Raw genomic sequence first — 18,066 nt, 5'->3', positions numbered from 1 at the left:
ATGCATTGGAAAATGGCACTCCTTTTGTGATCAGATGGCATTTTGTTAGCGAGGAGTAGATTAGAGCTTTTCCAATGGAAGATACTTTTGAGTACTAAGGTTATGAGCCTACATTTCAGCCTCTCGCATCTGTAAGATCGATGCCAATATATAATTTCATTCCATTTCATCCTTTGGTTGCTTTGCTACTGTTTTTGTAGCCTTCTGTACTTTTTTATGTGTAATACTCTATTTTTTGTCCTTTATTGATTTAAGTTGGAAGTGGAGCAATTTTTCTCTTATGCCTAATACTCTTTTATTTTTGTTTTTTATTAATTTCAGGTTAGAGGTGGAGCGAGCGATTTTTATGTGATTTCTTCACTGTTTGTTGGTGGTACTTCAGATTAGGGTGTTTATATGATGGGATTATTTGTCATAAGTATTTAATGTGAGTATAATGGGGTGCTAAAATTACAAAACTCATAGCGATTCATGTCTCTCCAAGAATTTCTTTTAAAATGGTGGTGATCTTCAACTTGATTGTGTTTAAAAAAACTCTCTCATGGTAGTCTGCGATTTTCTATGAGTATTTATGATTTGAATGCTTCTGTGGTTTTCTCCTTTCCTTTATTACATATAAAGGAAAGATTTGTTGGTAAAGGACTAATGCCCAACAGAGGGAATTGCATTTCAATCAACTTATTATAAAGGACATATAGTCGACGGAATAAAAGACTAATGCCCATACTTATTCAACATAGGTCTAATTGTATCATAGTTGTGGTTTGGCTGTTCACCACTACAACAGCATGGATTGTTCCTTGATTTTTCTATCAATTTTTGAGTTGAGCTTTTTCTATCAATTTTGTTTTGAATGTTCCCTTCCTTAATTTTAGTGTCCTTGCTTTATGGCAACGTTTGTAAGGGTTTCAAGAGAACGAATGGCATCTATGTTTTTTCTTTTTTCCTTTATCATATTTTACATATTTTGGTCTTGCTACTTGAGGTTTACCAATTTTACATATTTTGTCTACCATAAACTCCCTCTGGTTTTCATTTTTTTATATGACATACGGTTCTCTTCTTTAGTCTACTTTAATGTTCTTTGTTTCTATAAGATCTTAAATTGCATTCACACCGTGCATGATGCACGGGTTGTCCCACTAGTACATGCTTATACATAAGTGGGGCAGGCCTTCAAATTTTAAAGGGGGCTGGAACCAATTGAGTTGGGCCTACTAAGGATTTGGCCCAGCTCAACAGGAGCAACTGCCCCCCTTATGCTACATGTAGCTCCGCACCTGGTGCCACATGGAAGCACCACAGTGTGCAACCTTCCCTTATATATATATATATATATATATATATATATATATATATATATATATATATATATATATGGCTTATTAGGGAGATGACCATCGATCTTGTGGGCCCTGTTGCATCAAGGGACGATCGTACCACAAGATACATGATGAGTTTTAAATAAACTGTGAGAAACAAAAATGATCTATGATTAACAATTAACGTAATATATATTAATTGGATGGCTGGGATCTTTGGATCTAAGTGATTTTTGGAACTTTGAACTCCCCAAGGCTAAACATAACAAGGCATCGAAAAGGCATCGAAAATTAGAGTAAAATGGAAAAGAAAGGAAGCAAAATCGTGCAACCAAAAACTTTTCATAATATCTATAAGAAAAAGAAAAAAAGCAAAAGAAATGGAAAAAAAAAAGGAAAAAAGGAAAAGAATTCATACCTGAGATTGAATGTCTCTATTTCTGGGAGCTAGAGCAGAAAACGCATCGCATCGAATATCTCTATTTTTAAAAGAGAAAGAGATTCTCCATTCAGAGAAGATAAAGAATTACGGAAGGCATCCAATATGAAAAATGATAAGTACAAGCATCGAATATCTCTATTTTTAAAAAAGAAAAAACAATGGTTCCATTCCCACGTTAAACATTGGGGTCGAAAATCCCAAACCCTTGATCTCGGTATGAGAATTGTCTAGTCCCACCCACAAGTTTTCTCTGGATCAGCTTTGCGTTATCTCTCTATGTGTGCTCTTAAGAAAAAGAAAATGAAAAAGACACACAAAGAACAAAAGCAAAGTACAATTCACTTTGCTTTACAGCCTGCAGGAAGAGATTTGCCTCTATATTAAGACATTAAAGCCAAGAAGAGAATTGCCTCTAATTTTGCTAAGTTTTCGTATTGTCCAAACTTTCATCTCCATAGTCATTGCCGCAACTTGTAGAGATAACGATGGTGATAGCAGGTATTTTCGTTTTTGTACCCTAGATTTTTCTAAGAGAATAGAGGTTGATTTAGTAGGTTTCTAAGGATTTGTTTTTGGAACTATGAAGAGTAAGGTAATGTTTAGCAAGATTAAAAAATTATTCTATGGAATATTAGTGGGCCCAATTTGAGAGGGTAAGAGTGGTGATTGCAAGAAAAATCTCTAAAAATATGTGAAAAAATAACCTACTTCAAATTGGGTTCTATTTTTCCTGTTTTTAGTGTCTTTTCATCCTCCCCCCACACCCACCTTCTCAAGTCTATATTTTTCGCACCATTTAACTGCCCTCACTTTTCTAGACATTGGCAACATAATTATGAGAAATTATATGGTGTAAGGGCTTACAACAATAAGGCCTTTGTACGGTGGAAGTACCACCCTTGACATTTGATCCAACAGCAGCTCCACAAAAAGCTCAAAAAGTGAGCTGCTGTTGGATCAAATATCAAGGGCGGTACCCCTACCGTATTGTTGTAAGCCCTTACACCATATAAAATCTCCATAATTATTCAATTAACTTCTACGAATTCGATAGGTGTTTATTTTTTCTTATGTTGTTAATATCTGTATCTTTATATAAACTTATATATTACAGATTTCTATTATCCATTTCATATGAGTCAATAGTTCTAATATCCAGATTTGGCTGTTGCATCTCAATATTTCATTGCTTAATTTATTTAATATTTTGTAATTAACCGATACCATTAGTTTTACACTTGTTAGAAATCTCTATCTTTCTATAATTGCATCTCTAACATAATTTCATTATCAAATTCATAAATCTAATTCTCCCTCTCACTACAAGAAACTACACTTACTCCGACTGTACTGACCGCCGGGAAAACTTAAGTTAACTGCCGGCCAATCATCATCGGAGAATTCCTGGCCTTCAGAGGACCACCGGTTACTTTAAAAACAAATAGGCGTTGGTTTTAACAGCCGGAAAGTACTCTGACATATCCAAATGTACGCAAGTGCACCGGACATCTTATTAGTTAGGACTCATGGAGGATTGGAGGGCGGCTAAAAGTACAGAAAAAAAAAATTAAAAATTAGGGGGCAAAAATGTTTTGAGCAGTAATATTCCCCCGACTCTACAGCCGGGACACACTACTCCGAACCTCTCTCTCCAACATGAACGGTTGGTGGGCCCAACAATTAATTTGTTTAAATCTTTGAGCAAGGTGGGTGCCACCCATATTTTTCAAAATGAACTATACTACCCAAACCACAAGATGATGCAAACCGTTCATTTGATGGACCGCAACCTAAATAGGTTGTGTCGTGAAAAGTCATTTCCACAGAATGATCCTAGCCCTCTGATCTAATGCATATTATGGAAACCTTATAGATCTGAGGGCTAGGAGAACCCAGTGGGAAAGATTTTTCGGGACACAACCTATTTACATTGCGGCCCATCAAATGGATGGCTTGGATCATCCTATGGTGTGTACCGTACACTTATTTTTCAAAAATATGGGTGCGGCCTACAATTGGGCCTTAATGTTACTGTACGACCCACACCATAGGATGATCCAAACCTTCCATTTGATGGGCCACAATGTAAATAAAATAAAATAAGGGCGGCCCTGTGCACGAGGCTCCCGCCATTGCGGGGTCAGGGGAGGGGCCGAGAGTGAAAGCCGCCAAAGTAAAGTTGCCACAGAGTGGGCCGCCGCGGAAGGGGCGACCTGTGGACAGGGCTACCTAGAAAAAAGGCTGGAGTACCATGAGAGTGACGGCCCTAGATATATGGGATCGTAGAGTAGTTTTACAGTGTCACTTATGGGTCCAAGGTCCCTAATCTAGGTGGCGACTCTGATCATCTTTTTTTTGTGTGAAATTTAGATTTTATTTAGTCCCAAATTCACAGAAAAGAGAGGCTATTCATAGATAAATCAATACACCAAAAAAGAGCAACAAAACAACACCACTTTCGTGGGTGCGAAAAGGATAACCCCCCGGATCGGATCCCACAGTAAATAGGTTGTGGCCCAAAAATCATTTCCATGGGATGATCGCAACCCACCAATCTATAGAGGTTTCCATAATATGTAGTTTCTCCTTAGATTGGAGGGCTAGGATCATCTTATGGAAATGAGAGTTTGGGGCGCAACCATAGTTAGCAAAACGTGATTCGGCAAAACAACAGGACGGTAAAAATTTGAGTTTAATACGACGTATTAAAAAAATAGAAATACAAGGAAATGAGTTTAGAATTTTGTCATTTACAAAATATTGTGGGGTAAAATTGGCAAGTTGGCGAAAAAAACGTGTTTAAAACGGTTAAAACGCATTTTAAATGTGTTTAAAACGTTTGCCTTAAAAAAAAAACTGATTTTTATTCATTGTAAAAGTTTTAAATGGGGTTTTAAACGGCTCACCAATAAAAAGAGTTTTTTCAAAAAGACGGCGTTTAAAACGGAGTTTTGCTAACTATGGGCGCAACTTATTTATGTTGTGGCCCATCAATTGGACGGTTTGGATCATGGGCCGTACAGTTTAGTTTGAAAAATATGGGCGGGCCTACCTTGTTCAAAGACTTAAGCAAATTAATTGTTTGGCCCACCAACGAGAGAGAGAGAGAGAGAGAGAGAGAGAGAGAGGGTTTGGAGTGGTTGCACCACTGTAGTAGTGTAGGGAGGGGGGGTAGGGATATCACTGCCCAAATGTTTTATTGTAAAAGTAAATATTAGAAACATTTGTAGACCCAAAACTGGGATACAAACCTATAAGCTCTCGACATACAAATTCAATGCTTTCGCCACCAAGTTCATATTAACCTGTCATCCAGTAGACTCATCCATTAAGTATTTAAATATTGACACTCGGAAATCTACACCCATTGATCCATTACACCGATCAATATAGAGCTCATATTAAAAATTCAAGGCAGACATAAATATTAACACTCAATGACTTACTCTTCCAAAAAAAAAAAAAAAACTAGTAACATAATCTTCAAAAACTAAGAGAAAGGGCAAAGAACATCTATAATTTTGTAGTTTTTCGAACTTCCAATCCTCTACCTCCCTATGTGTTTGGATTGACTGGTGATGTTCTTTCTAAGTCTTTAGAGTGGCTAGTCCGAACTTTTGTCTTAGAAAGTATTCTTTTATTTCATGAGAGTAAGGTGGAGTTTCTGGTAAAAGGATCGAGCTTATGGGCATTTCCCTCAAGAGGGCAAGTCCAAGCTTCGTCCTTTCTTGAAGAATTCTTATGAAGTTTGCTTATTTAAGAGTAAACTGGGTAGGGACTATTTCGAGAATTCCGGAGATAGAATCAAGCTTCTGGATCTCAACCGGTGCCTCAGGCGCACACCAACCGGTCACCCTCTTGACTGATCAACTTGAGTTGGCCAGGCTCGCCCTTCCTTAAGATGATTAGGGTCTTAGTACCAGGGATGTATAGTGGTGGTTTCCGGGTGATCAATCCTCAGTCACACTCACATAGTGGTGGTTTCCGGGTGATCAATCCTCAGTCACACTCACAGTGTTGTACCGTACTAGATCGGCTAAAAAGCTTGGTTAGGTGGGTGTTGTCCTTAAAAGGCCAACCAGATCGGCGACCTTTTACCTCATGGGCATATGGTCCAACCTCCCATTCTGTGTAGTCCTAGAGTACGGAGATAATAGAAGAAAATGTTCACACAAACTTGGAGGTACAATTTTGATATAAAAATGAATTTTTTATTCATTACAAAATGTAGCGATTACATGGAGAAGAAATAACATATTCCTCCATCAAAACCTATTCCGAAGACATCCCCTATAGCCAACAGCTCATCCATTTCCTCAGAGGGAATAACTTTATTTTCTTTTGATTCCAGAAAATCCATCAACCTTGAGTCCCCCTCTTGTCCTTCCACTTCCACTCCCATCCGAGTCCGGACCTCCATGCTGACTTTCTTGTCTAGGGAATTCCTTGACTCCTGAGATACGTCTAGTGGGGTACCCATCAATTTTTAGGTCATTTCTAATTATCAAGATGCCTTCATGAGTGGCGGATAAATCTTTGATGGGATGCTAATTGCCAATGAATGTATCGATTCGTGGAAACCAAGCAAGGTATGCAGATATGAAAAAATCCTATGACTACGTCAAGTTAAATTTTGTTGCGTATTTGTTAGATTGAATGGACTTCGGATAAATTGGATGTCAGGTGTGCTCTCATATCTCCTCCTCTATTCTACACTGGTGAATGGTTTGTTTTTTAGTAGTATCAAGTGGGTTAAGACAAGGAGACTCATTCTCCATGATGCCAGCAAGGATGCAGAATCCTATTGGAATCAACTAGTTAAAATATGAGGGATCAAAGATGGAGACTAATACCAACCTGTTTCACTTAACAGTTAATATCCTCAGTCTTCGACTAAATCAGGATTCTTTCGTCTCCAAATGGCATTCTTAATCACAGGGAAAACGAATAATTCACACTAGCAATCTCTCTTCTTTTCCAATCTAAACAACAATTCTGGCCATTTCGGATGAGTGAGATTAAGTGTGAAATTCTCCATATTGGGTTGGCTCGTGGGCTCTCTCATAGATTTGAGATCTTATTCTAGGCAACCATTAATCTTGATAATTGTCTTGACTGATGAGTGAGATTAAGTGTGAAATTGGTGGATTTATTCATTGACCGAGTGATCAATAAATGATTTAAGGGTAACCAGTACATTTTATCCTAGTTAGACATAAATATTTTAATGTGGCCTTAAGTTTAACTACATCAAAAGTAGTAAGTAATTAAATTGTTTAGACTTCTGTTATGCGTGGGATTGTTATATGAGGAGTTGGTCTCTACTGCCATCTAATGACCTTTCATCTAACTGACCTTAAGGAGATCTACGCTGTCAGAGATTTGGTCATCTAGAGAGGCAGTAGATCGAGGATCCAGATCAGATTAATCATCCTTCGTGGTCGATCAAGGAGCGATTTGTTTGTATTCTAGATTCATCGCAAGTTTAATATTAGAATAATTTTGATCATTCAAAAACAAAATATTACATTAATTTCAATTAAAACTATTGTCGGTAAGGTAAAACCACAATTAGTCTCCACGTATGTCAAGTTGACATCTTCAAAGCTTTTGATAACTGTTGGAACATCACTGGTGTTATTCTCAAGAAGTATGGTTTCAACTTGGAGTTTATAGATCTTGTGTTGGAATGCAATGCCATTGCCAAATTTGAAGTCTTGATTAATGGCTGTTATCGTGGATACTTTGGAGCTGTAGAAGCTAAAGAATAAGAGGAAGAACACGTACTTTCACTAATTTTTGTTTTCCATTCACCATAAAATAAGGAATACAATAAGCCATTTATATAAAACCGCTACTTTGTATGTTGAATAACCATAACACCAAAAGTTTCCCAATTTCATTATTCTAATGGAACTCCATGTGATACTTGGACTCTTTAGGATAAGCATAAAGAAAAGTCCATCACGCTGGAAATTCAAGTCTGACTCAAACTCTAAAATATTCTAGAAAACTCCAAGAGATAAAAGGAAAGGACTGGCTTGGGTGGGATTAGATGGGCCCCACAAAATCAAGCACCGTTTGAATTAATTTCCAACAGGAACATCTAATGGGATTAGACAAGATGATCAGCCATCTCCATTTCTTTTCATCCCTGCATAGAAAGCCTCAACAAGAACATTCAAAGCACATTCCCTCGGTCACCATAGAGCCACTTTTCTACCCTATGAACCTCCTCTGATCTCTCACCGTCTCTATACAGATGATAGGGAGAACCAAAAGCATATTCGAAGGCAATCTTGTTCAGCTCCCTCTATGGCAACGAGGGTTCCTCTGCACCTTCCATGAGGCTTTGTGGGTTGTAATTCGTTTTGGCCTATTTGTTGTATAATATTTCCACCTCTTTTCTAGCATTTCCATTCACTCAGTCATCTTTTCACAAAAATGACACCATTCCCACCTTTTGTTTGCCAACCCTTTTCTGTCTTTTCCTGAAAAATAGGTATTTCTCATGAAAAGACAAACAAACCGGAGTGGAAATTAATACTGGAAAAGGGCTTCGAGGCAAATAGCTTAATATGAATATGATAGCTCATCCAAACTGCTCAAAGGCACATGGATTCTGACAAGTTTCACAAATTACTCATCTGTTCCCATGAACATTGTTGGTCCCTTCACGAATCCACCACCAACTTCTGTTACTGCACCCATATCGGATTCACAACATGTAATGTTTCCCTCTCAAGTTCAGTGCAGCAACCCCAACTCAAATTTCCATGGCATCAATTCTCAAAGTCAAGATCTAAACCTCTATAGAACCAAGACTTACGATTGGGTTCCCATGAAATATCTTCCTTAGTGTGAAGCTGTTGCAACTGTAAAAGGCGCAAACTTGGGGCTGAGAAGCATGGCCTTGTATTCTTTGGACTTAATGTAATCCTCTATCTTCAACTCATGGAAGCTCTTCTACAAATTACCAGCACATCCTATTGAAGAATGTCTATCCAAGAGATTTATGATGGAACCGGGAGGAAAAGCAAGGATTCTAAACAGAAAGTTGATGTTTAGCTTGGCTTCTATGTACACCACCTTCTCATTGGACCTACTTTAATCTTCTTATTACTAGTGTATAGAGTACCCATATATGTATCAGACGAACTATGCTTTTTTTGGGCAAATAGTTATATTAATAAGAAATGATACCGTTGGAGAACCCATCAAATGAACTGTTTGGATATTGGAATAAGGGTCGCAAGCGGCACACGAGATGGCTGTGATTATACTCGGAGCTCCGTCGGATGACGGAAAGTACGAATATGCCTTGGGGTTGATCCTTGCACCTTAAGTGAGCGGTAGGTGATGTTCTTTTCCCGCTAGGTAGAACTAGCAACACTCTAAAAAACAAAGTACCAAAGAATTTAAAGATCACACTCTTGGTTGGATGGCTAGAGAGTGAATGATGGATCTTTAGTAGTCTCTTTTCTTCAAGATAAGGATGATAAGGTGCCCCCAAAGAAGGAAACACTAGTTCAATAATGAAGTGAGTCAGATTCTTGTTGTCCTCCACTCTTTCTTTTCCATCATTATAACCTTCAATCAACTTGGAGTCCGAGCAGAGCCCACGAAATAAAAATGGGTGGCATCGTCGTATGCTTGATATTTCTTGCCCTGGTGTATATCTCGGAGTACTCCAATGTCCAATCTGTCACCCATACATTCTGGGCTTGGCCCTGTCCCGTGTGGAGAATGCCCTACCTACGGCACGGCATAGTCAGTTATTCTCCAATTCAGAGTCTTTTGCCTAGGAGCTTGGATTCCAGTCCTATCGTTAGAGGGCAACATAGTTGTACGATATGATGCCCTATTTGTACGATATGATGCAAACAAGGAATCTAGCCTCAAGCTAGGAATCCTATCAGAGTGATGAAAGTCAGCCTATAAGATGAAACCGAAGATATTAAGCCTATAATCAGTCTTTCTCTATGTCAATTTATCCTTAGCTAGAATCCCTATGAAAGTTATCTGATAATGACTTTTACATAGGTCCATCGCTGATGCCAATACTTACCTTTTTTTCATCTCTTTATGATATGCTATCTTCCTTTTGCCAGACTTCCTACACTACAGAGAGGAGGCGCTAAGGTCTATCCTTTATGATAGGAAAGTTGCCTTATTTCCCACCACCGTTGTGTAGTGTGGTGGGAAAGGCAGAGGCAAAAATAAGAAAGCCTCTAAATTGGGTTTTTAGGTTTTTTCTAAAACCTAAGGGATAAAAGGGAAAAGAATGTGACTTCTCTTTGCGCGGAACGGCAAGAGTACTATGCAAACAACTTGTGTGTGTCGGCTGCCCAAGAGGAGAGGGAGAAAAGGAGAGAGAGAGAAGGGAAGAGAGAGATAGAGAAAGAGAGAGAATAAGGTTTCTTCTTCGGGTTTTCTCCACAGGTTCCTCTCCAGGTATCTTCGAGTTTTAGGGTGTGGTGGGAAAGGCAGAGGCAAAAATAAGAAAGCCTCTAAATTGGGATTTTAGGTTTTTTCTAAAACCTAAGGGATAAAAGGGAAAAGAACGTGACTTCTCTTTGCGCGGAACAGCAAGAGTATTGTGCAAGCAACTTGGGTGTGTCGGCTGCCCAAGGGAAGAGGGAGAAAAGGAGAGAGAAAGAGAAGGGAAGAGAGAGACGGAGAGACAGAAAGAGAATAAGGTTTCTTCTTCGGGTTTTCTCCTCGGGTTCCTCTCCAGATATCTTCTTGGGTTTTCTCTAGGGAATTTTCTCGGTGTTCTCTTGTGTGTACGGTCTTGGTTTTGAGAAGCAAGGAAAGGGTTGTGGTTTTGTGGGTTTGTGTTTAATCCATTGTAATCCTTGTATATTGTTTTTCTCATAGTGGAAAATCGCGTTTCTTGGCCGTGGAGTAGGCTTGGCCGAACGACGTAAAATCTTGGTGTTCATCTTGTGGCTTCTTTGTTTATTTTACTTTTTTCGTTTAATTTGTGCACGATCAGATTGTTTTGCCCGGCGGATTTTCTCAACAAGTGGTATCAGAGTTGTGGTTAGAGCGATCGTCAAGGCCGGGTGAAGTGATCGTGGGTGTTGTGATTAGATCGTGGCTAGAACGATCTTTGAGAGTAGAAAGATTTCTCCAAGAAAGATTCTCATTCGAGGTGGAGTGCTACACCGTGAAGTGCGAAGTAATTTAGGATAGCGATAAAATCAAGTTCTACTCAGTTCAACATCGACAGATTTGACGGAAATGGTAGTTTCACCCTATGGAAGATGAGGGTGAAGGACATCCTAGTTCAACAGGGCTTGGCCAAAGCATTGAAGGGAAATGATGGGAAGCCGGAGAAGATGACGGGTGTTGAGGGGGAAGACATAGAGTTGAAGGCGGTCAGCACAATTCGACTATGTCTAGCAGATAGCGTTATATTTAACGTTATGGAAGAAGAAGATGCGCCTAAATTATGGGAGACGTTGGAAAAGCTTTACTTGTCAAAAAGCTTGGCCAACCGGTTGTATCTAAAGTGGCACTTATATGGGTTGAAGATGTAGGAAGGCGAGGATCTTCTGGAAAACATTACAATGTTCAACAGGCTTGTGGATCAACTCCACAAGGTTGACGACAAGTTGAATGAAGATGCCATTTTGCTTCTTACTTCTCTTCCTGATTCGTATGATAACCTGGTGACGACTTTTTTGTATGGTAAGGATACAATAAAGTTAGAGGAAGTCATGATTTCGCTCTTAACGAATGAGATGCAGAAGAAATCTGTTCTTGGTGGAAATGAAGAGCATGGGTTGGTTGTTCATGATGAGAATCAAAGAAGAAGGTCGTCTGACAGGGAATCAGGAAAAGGCAGGTCAAGATCCAGGGTCGGCAAAAAAGGGCGTGCAATGTTACCGTTGCAAGGGATATGGCCACATTAAGCAGGATTGTCTGAAGCGAGCTGACCAGGCGGACAATGGTGCTATGAATACTGTGATGGCGATGAATGAGCAGAGCGAAGAGTTTGGAGACGTTCTCACAGTCTCCATAGGTAATCACACTTCTCCTCATGATGAGTGAATTTTAAATTCAATGTGCTCTGTTCATTTATGCTCCAGGAGGGAATATTTTGATACGTTCCATGAGACAAGGGCGAGTGTAGTGTCCTTGGGTGACGGGTCTACTTCTGACGTCACGGGAGTTGGGACGGTGAAGATCAAGATATTTGACGGAGTTGTTCGTTCTTTGGGTGGTGTGGCATATGTCCCAAAGATACAGAAGAATCTAGTATCTCTTGGCCGGTTGGACTCTAGGGGTTGCAAGATTTCAGCTGCAGGTGGAGCCATGAAAATCACACGCGGCAATATGTTTCTGATGAAAGGAGAGAACTGTGGCAAATTATATCGTCTAGTCGGGGATATGCTGACTAGTGTTCCTAAGATCTTGATGGCTAGTTGGAAACTGAGTGGTAGCGCATGCACGCGTAGGGTCTCTTTCGCAGTTGGTACAGAGATGGGTTTCCAGATTGCAGACGATGGTGAGAAGGTGACAATACCTGCGTTGGGGAGGATGGAACGAGATCCCTCTCCAAGGTTGACTAAGTGAGTCAACGGATTGGCAGTTACACATGTGCATTGGCCGTGTTGATCGAATTGGGAGTAGTCAGAACCATGATAATTCGAGGGGTGTGTAGCTGGTACTTTGGAAGGCCAATGGTGGTTTGCAGTGATAGCGGACCAGTGGCAACATCAACAAGAAATCTTCAGGTGGCTGGGAAATAAGCCAAGGTGGAGATTGTTGGGAAAGTTGCCTTATTTCCCCTCACCGTTATGTGGTGTGGTGGGAAAGGCAGAGGCAAAAATAAGAAAGCCTCTAAATTGGGTTTTTAGGTTTTTTCTAAACCTAAGGGATAAAAGGGAAAAGAACGTGACTTCTCTTTGCGCGGAACGACAAGAGTGCTGTGCAAGCAACTTGGGTGTGTCGATTGCCCAAGGGGAGAGGGATAAAATGAGAGAGAAAGAGAAGGGAAGAGAGAGAGAGAGAGAGAGAGAGAGAGAGAGAGAGTAAGGTTTCTTCTTCGGGTTTTCTCCGCTGGTTCCTCTCCAGGTATCTTCTTGGGTTTCCTCTAGGGAATTTTCTCGGTGTTCTCTTGTGTGTAAGGTCATGGTTTTGAGAAGCAAGGAAAGGGTTGTGGGTTTGTGGGTTTGTGTTTAATCCATTGTAATCCTTGTATATTATTTTTCTCATAGTCGTAGATCGTGTTTCTTGCCCGTGGAGTAGGCTTGGCCGAACCACATAAATTCTTGGTGTTCATCTTGTGGCTTGTTTGATTATTTTACTTTTTCCGTTTAACTTTGCACGATCGGATTGTTTTGCGTGGCGGATTTTCTCAACACTTTCCTTAATGCTCTGTTTGGTTGCCTTGTTTTGAGAAAAATAGCAGGGAATGTAATTTTACTGATTCGCTTAAGGGTGTTTGGTAGGGAATTTAGCGAAATTGGGGAGTTTGACCACCGGGGATGTCGCACGCTTATCGGCTGACGTGGAACCCTCAAAATTCGCTCGATGAATTTCTCCAAATCGAAGAAAAACGGGGAGAAATTCTCGGGCAAATCTTATCTTTTGAGTTTTAATAGGGAGTGGCAAATCTTCGGTAAATCTTGGCCAAACCAAACAATATCTTTTAGATTTTCTCTCAATCTCCCCATTGACTGATTTCCTTTTGATTTGCTTTTAATCTCCCTTTGACTTCTTCTTCTCCAAATCCTCCCAACATCTACCAGCAACCAAACAGAGCATAAGAGTGAAATCCGGAAATGAATGTGCGTTATATGCTATATACGGAGGTGCATGTATTTTTTATTTTATTTTTAAAAAAAAAGTGAGTTCACCTTGTTGAAAGATCTAAACCATTCAGTTGGTAGGCCCAACGTAAATACGTCGTCCACAAAAATAATCTCCATTGGATGAACTCTTCGATCCATAGAGATTTCACTATAGTGTAGTTCATCTAAAATAAAGGGTTTGGAGCATCCAATGGAGCTAATTTTGGGGGCACAATAGTAACATTAACAGCCAACAACTGAATGGTTTGGAACTTCGAGCAAGTGGGCTTCATTGTATTTTACGAAATACATGGTCACCAACCCACGGACTCAATATACATTAGGCCCACCTCACCAATGTGCATATAGCATATATCCTATAACATGCATTTTTTTACATTATTCACTGGGCCACTTTGTACAAAGATGCAAATTAACCATTCATTTGTTGAGCTTCAACGTAAATGGTCTGTGCTGCAAAAATAATCTCGATGATCCTGGCCCTCTAATCTAGTATGACGACACCATATACGAATCTCTACGGATCGAGGAGTTAGGATCTTCCTAGGGAGATGTTTTTTGGGGCAAGGCCTATTTACATTGGGTCGCAACAAATGAATGGTTTGGATCTTCGAGCAATGTAAGCCCAAGTGATTTTAAAACAAAATAAATTTATACAATGTCCACCTTCTTCAAAGATCTAAATCATCCATTGTTGGACCCCACTAAAGGTTCGTGTTCAAATATAGGAGAGAAAGTACTGGTTCATAATAGAGTTTTTATTAGGGCTGGCAATGGGGCAGGGCGGGTCGGGGCCGGATGTTGGGTCCCCGACCCCTTCCCCGCTGCGGGGAATTCCCCCCCTCCCCGCTACGGGGATGGTGGGGAATTCCCCTCCCCACGGGGATTATCTAATCCCCTTCCCCGCCCAGCATCCTTCGAGGACAAAATCACACCCCCCCCCCCCCCCCCGACCCAACAACAGCCCCTCTTTAGTCACTGATACACTACTGCTGGGTGTCCCTAATCAAAAGCGGGAAACATATCACTTCCCTTAGACATTGCTGCTTGGTGTCCCTAATATGTGGATGTTTCTCTCTCTAATCCAACAAATGAAATTTAAGTGAAAACATAACCATGAGATGCATGAACATCAATGATACAAAAGGAGAGTTTCCAATACAGCAAAAAAATTCAGAAAATAATGCAATGTCGCATATTAAGCAAGTGACCAAGCTAACATTCTATAGTACAAAGTTTTGACTCTCAAGAGCTAAACTTAAAAGGCCTATAAAACTTAAAAGGTAAAGTTAAAAAGCCCTAAGATGATGTTGGCACTCCCATGTTTTGATATCTTCCCCTAACTCGTCTTGTCTTATTTTCTGTTAAGTTTTAATATTATATTCCCAAGAAAGTTCTCACCAAAAAAAAAAAAAAAAAAACAGTTAAAAAATACTAAAATAAATAATATGGATTAATGGGGCCGGGGCGGGGCCGGGACAACTACATCCCCTTCCCCTACCTGTCCCCACACCGGGAATTTTTTTAAACCCCCGTCCCCTTCCCCGCTCAAATCGGGGAAACCCCGCCCCAAGCGGGGCGGGGTGAATCCCTGCTTTCTCAGAAATTGCCGGCCCTCGTTTTTATATGTTGTAAGCCCCACATAGTCAAGTATTTTTCAAAATGGACTGTATGGCCACACCATAGGATGATCGAAATTGTCCCTTTGATGTACCAAAACATAAATTAGTTGTGGGCCAAAACTCATTTCCATAGGATGACTCTAGCTATGTGATCTATAGAGGTTTCTCAATAGATTAGATGGCTAGGGTCATCTCATGGAAATGATTTTTGGCTAGGGTCATCCCATGGAAATGATTTTTGGGGCACAGTCTATTTATGTTGTGGCCCATCAAATGGAGGATCATCCTATAGTATGTGTTGTACAGTCCGTTTTGAAAAATACTTGACTACGTGCTTGCACCGTATAAAATCCAAGGAGGATAAGTATGGGTGGGGTGTACCTTATAATTCAAAAATTTGAACAAATCAATTATTGGGGTGAGGGGTGAATATATCCTAGGAGGGGAGGGTGTGTGAATTTATAACGGCCCTCAAATTAACTAATTTTTTTTTTTTCTTATGCCTAACTAAGAATTTTTTTTTTTGCACCAGATACTTTGAATATAGAAGTGGCCGACGAAAAATTTGGGTTGACGCTTATGGTTGACAAGGAGAAGAATCGGGTCGTGTTTGCCGAATCGGATAAGGATTTCGTGGATATTCTGTTAAGTTTCCTAACTATGCCAATTGGAACTGTCATTAGACTTGCCGGAAAGCAATCTAAGCTAGGATGCATGGATACATTGTATGAGAGCGTAGAGAATCTGGACGTCCAATATCTACAGACAGAGGCGTGTAAGAGCATGTTGCTTCGTCCAAGAAGCGCATCAGAAATTGAATGTATGAAACTACCTTTACAATTGAAGGACACCCAAGTTACATACTACATATGTCCGAATTGGAGTAGTAGCCCGGAGACCCACAAATTCACTAGTACGGCCAGCAATGCTCGATGCCGCTGTGGGAAAGTCATGGATAAAGAGACATTTCCAATTTTAGATGATGAGAAAGGGAAGGAGGGGGTGTTTGTGAAGGGAAATGAGAGGTTCATGATAAGCGATGACTTGCGTGTTACGTCTGCTTCTACGATGACCCTGATTAAATCGCTCGGTATCAGAGACATGACAGCCGTTGAGGAAATCAATTTGAATGCTGGAGCAGACATGGTAATGATTTTACACCACTACGATCTCATATTAAAAACTTCAATTTTTAGTGGAGAAAATGGTAGGATCTCTAACGGCTAACCTCCATCATGTGGCCCAATTTGGATGGTTGTGAGCTAAAATTTTCTGTGGAGTTAATAAAGAAAAGGGCGATGATATTTTCACCTCCCTTGCGGTACGCATGCGCCCCCTTATAATGTGAACAGTTGGCAACTTTAACACTTTTGACATCAAATCACGTTAAAAGGTGGGCGAATGCGTACGGCAAGGGGGGCGAAAATATCATCTCCCTAAAGAAAATCGTCCTCTGTTAATTGTGGTGTCTTTTGGTATTGGGTTTCATATTATATTTAGGCTTCTGATATTTGCACTGCCATGTTTTGATAATTACACTAACTTGTCTTGTCTTTTATTATTTAAATAAATGTCAAACCTTGTTACAGTTCCCAAAAAGTTCTAAGAAGTCAAAAAAACAAGAAAAGAAAAAGAGAGGACTAGTTCAGATTATGCATTTATTAAAGCACAGTAGTACCAACTTAGGAGAGAGCACGCGTATATATATATATATATATATATATATATGATTGTACGCTCGACCGTACCTAAAGTTAGGTACGGTAGAGTGCCAAATCACATGGGTTCCACATTTTTTGTGGGCATCTAAACCATTCATTTGCAAGGCCCCATCATAGATAGGGTGCATACCAAAAATCAGCTCCATAGGATCATCCTAACCCATCCATTTGTGGAGGCCAAAATGGACAGACAGTGTTTGTCCACAAATCTGCCCATTTTGGCCTCCAGTTTTGGAGGGGTTAGGATGATTCAATGGTGCTGATTTTTGGTATGCACCCTATCTATGATGGGGCCTTGCAAATGAATGGTTTAGATGCCCACCAAAAATGGGGGACCCATGTGATTGGGCACTCTACCGTACCTAACTTTAGGTACGGTCGAGTGTACAATCCTTTTCCTCATATATATATCCTAGTAAAAAATCCCGTGATCGCACGGGCCAACAAAGAACTGTACGGACCACATCATAGGTTGATCCAAACCGTCCATGTGATGGAACACAACAGAAATAGGTTGTGCCTGTAAAATCATTTCCATAGGTTGATCCTAGACCTCCAATCTATAGAGGTTTCCATAATATGTTGTTCTCTTAAGGTGCCTGGAATTCGTCAATATTTTGAAAGATGTCTTGAATCCATAGTATCATGTAATATGTTAACAAAAATCCGTAGTATTATGTAACATATGTACCCAATCAGCAATTTTGCAAAGAATTTTATTACAAAAGCATAAAGGCGGGGGGTAGGATTGAAATTATGTGGCTTTAATGGGTGCCTTTGTTAGAAAGCATAAAGGAGGGCGTAGGATTGAAAATATATAGGTTGAATGGGTGCCTTTATTAAAAAAAGTCAAAAAAAGTGATGTGTAATTCTATTAGAATTTTGGGAAAAATTCAAAAAATTCTCTCCTTTTCTCTTCTGCTATGTATAGATAACTGGTAAAAAACCCTATGCGATGCACGAGCCAACAAAGAACTGTACAGATCACATCATAGGTTGATCCAAACCGTCCATGTGATAGAACACAACATAAATAGGTTGTGCATCAGAAATTATTTCCATAGGCTGATCCTAGCCCTCCAATCTATAGAGGTTTTTGTAATATGTTGTTCCTCTTAAATCGGATGGTTAAGA

At 39.9% G+C, this 18,066-nt stretch overlaps 1 protein-coding gene across 1 annotated transcript in view; it reads left to right on the top strand.

The window, feature by feature from the left end:
* Positions 1–2,021: 2,021 nt before the first annotated feature.
* LOC143858654 (uncharacterized) overlaps positions 2,022–18,066 on the top strand; it is a 71,756-nt gene continuing 55,711 nt past the window's right edge. The window contains exons 1-2 of the mRNA XM_077369354.1: positions 2,022–2,262; positions 15,744–16,357. Coding sequence (XP_077225469.1) covers positions 2,250–2,262; positions 15,744–16,357 — 627 coding nt within the window. The 5' untranslated portion in view covers positions 2,022–2,249. The remainder of the gene's footprint in view (positions 2,263–15,743; positions 16,358–18,066) is intronic.

Source organism: Tasmannia lanceolata, unplaced genomic scaffold, assembly GCF_043159265.1.
Source record: "Tasmannia lanceolata isolate RefF3 unplaced genomic scaffold, GAP_Taslan_0.1 ptg000026l, whole genome shotgun sequence".
Classification (NCBI taxonomy): Eukaryota; Viridiplantae; Streptophyta; class Magnoliopsida; order Canellales; family Winteraceae; genus Tasmannia; species Tasmannia lanceolata.
This window is presented reverse-complemented; position numbering and strand designations above follow the sequence as displayed.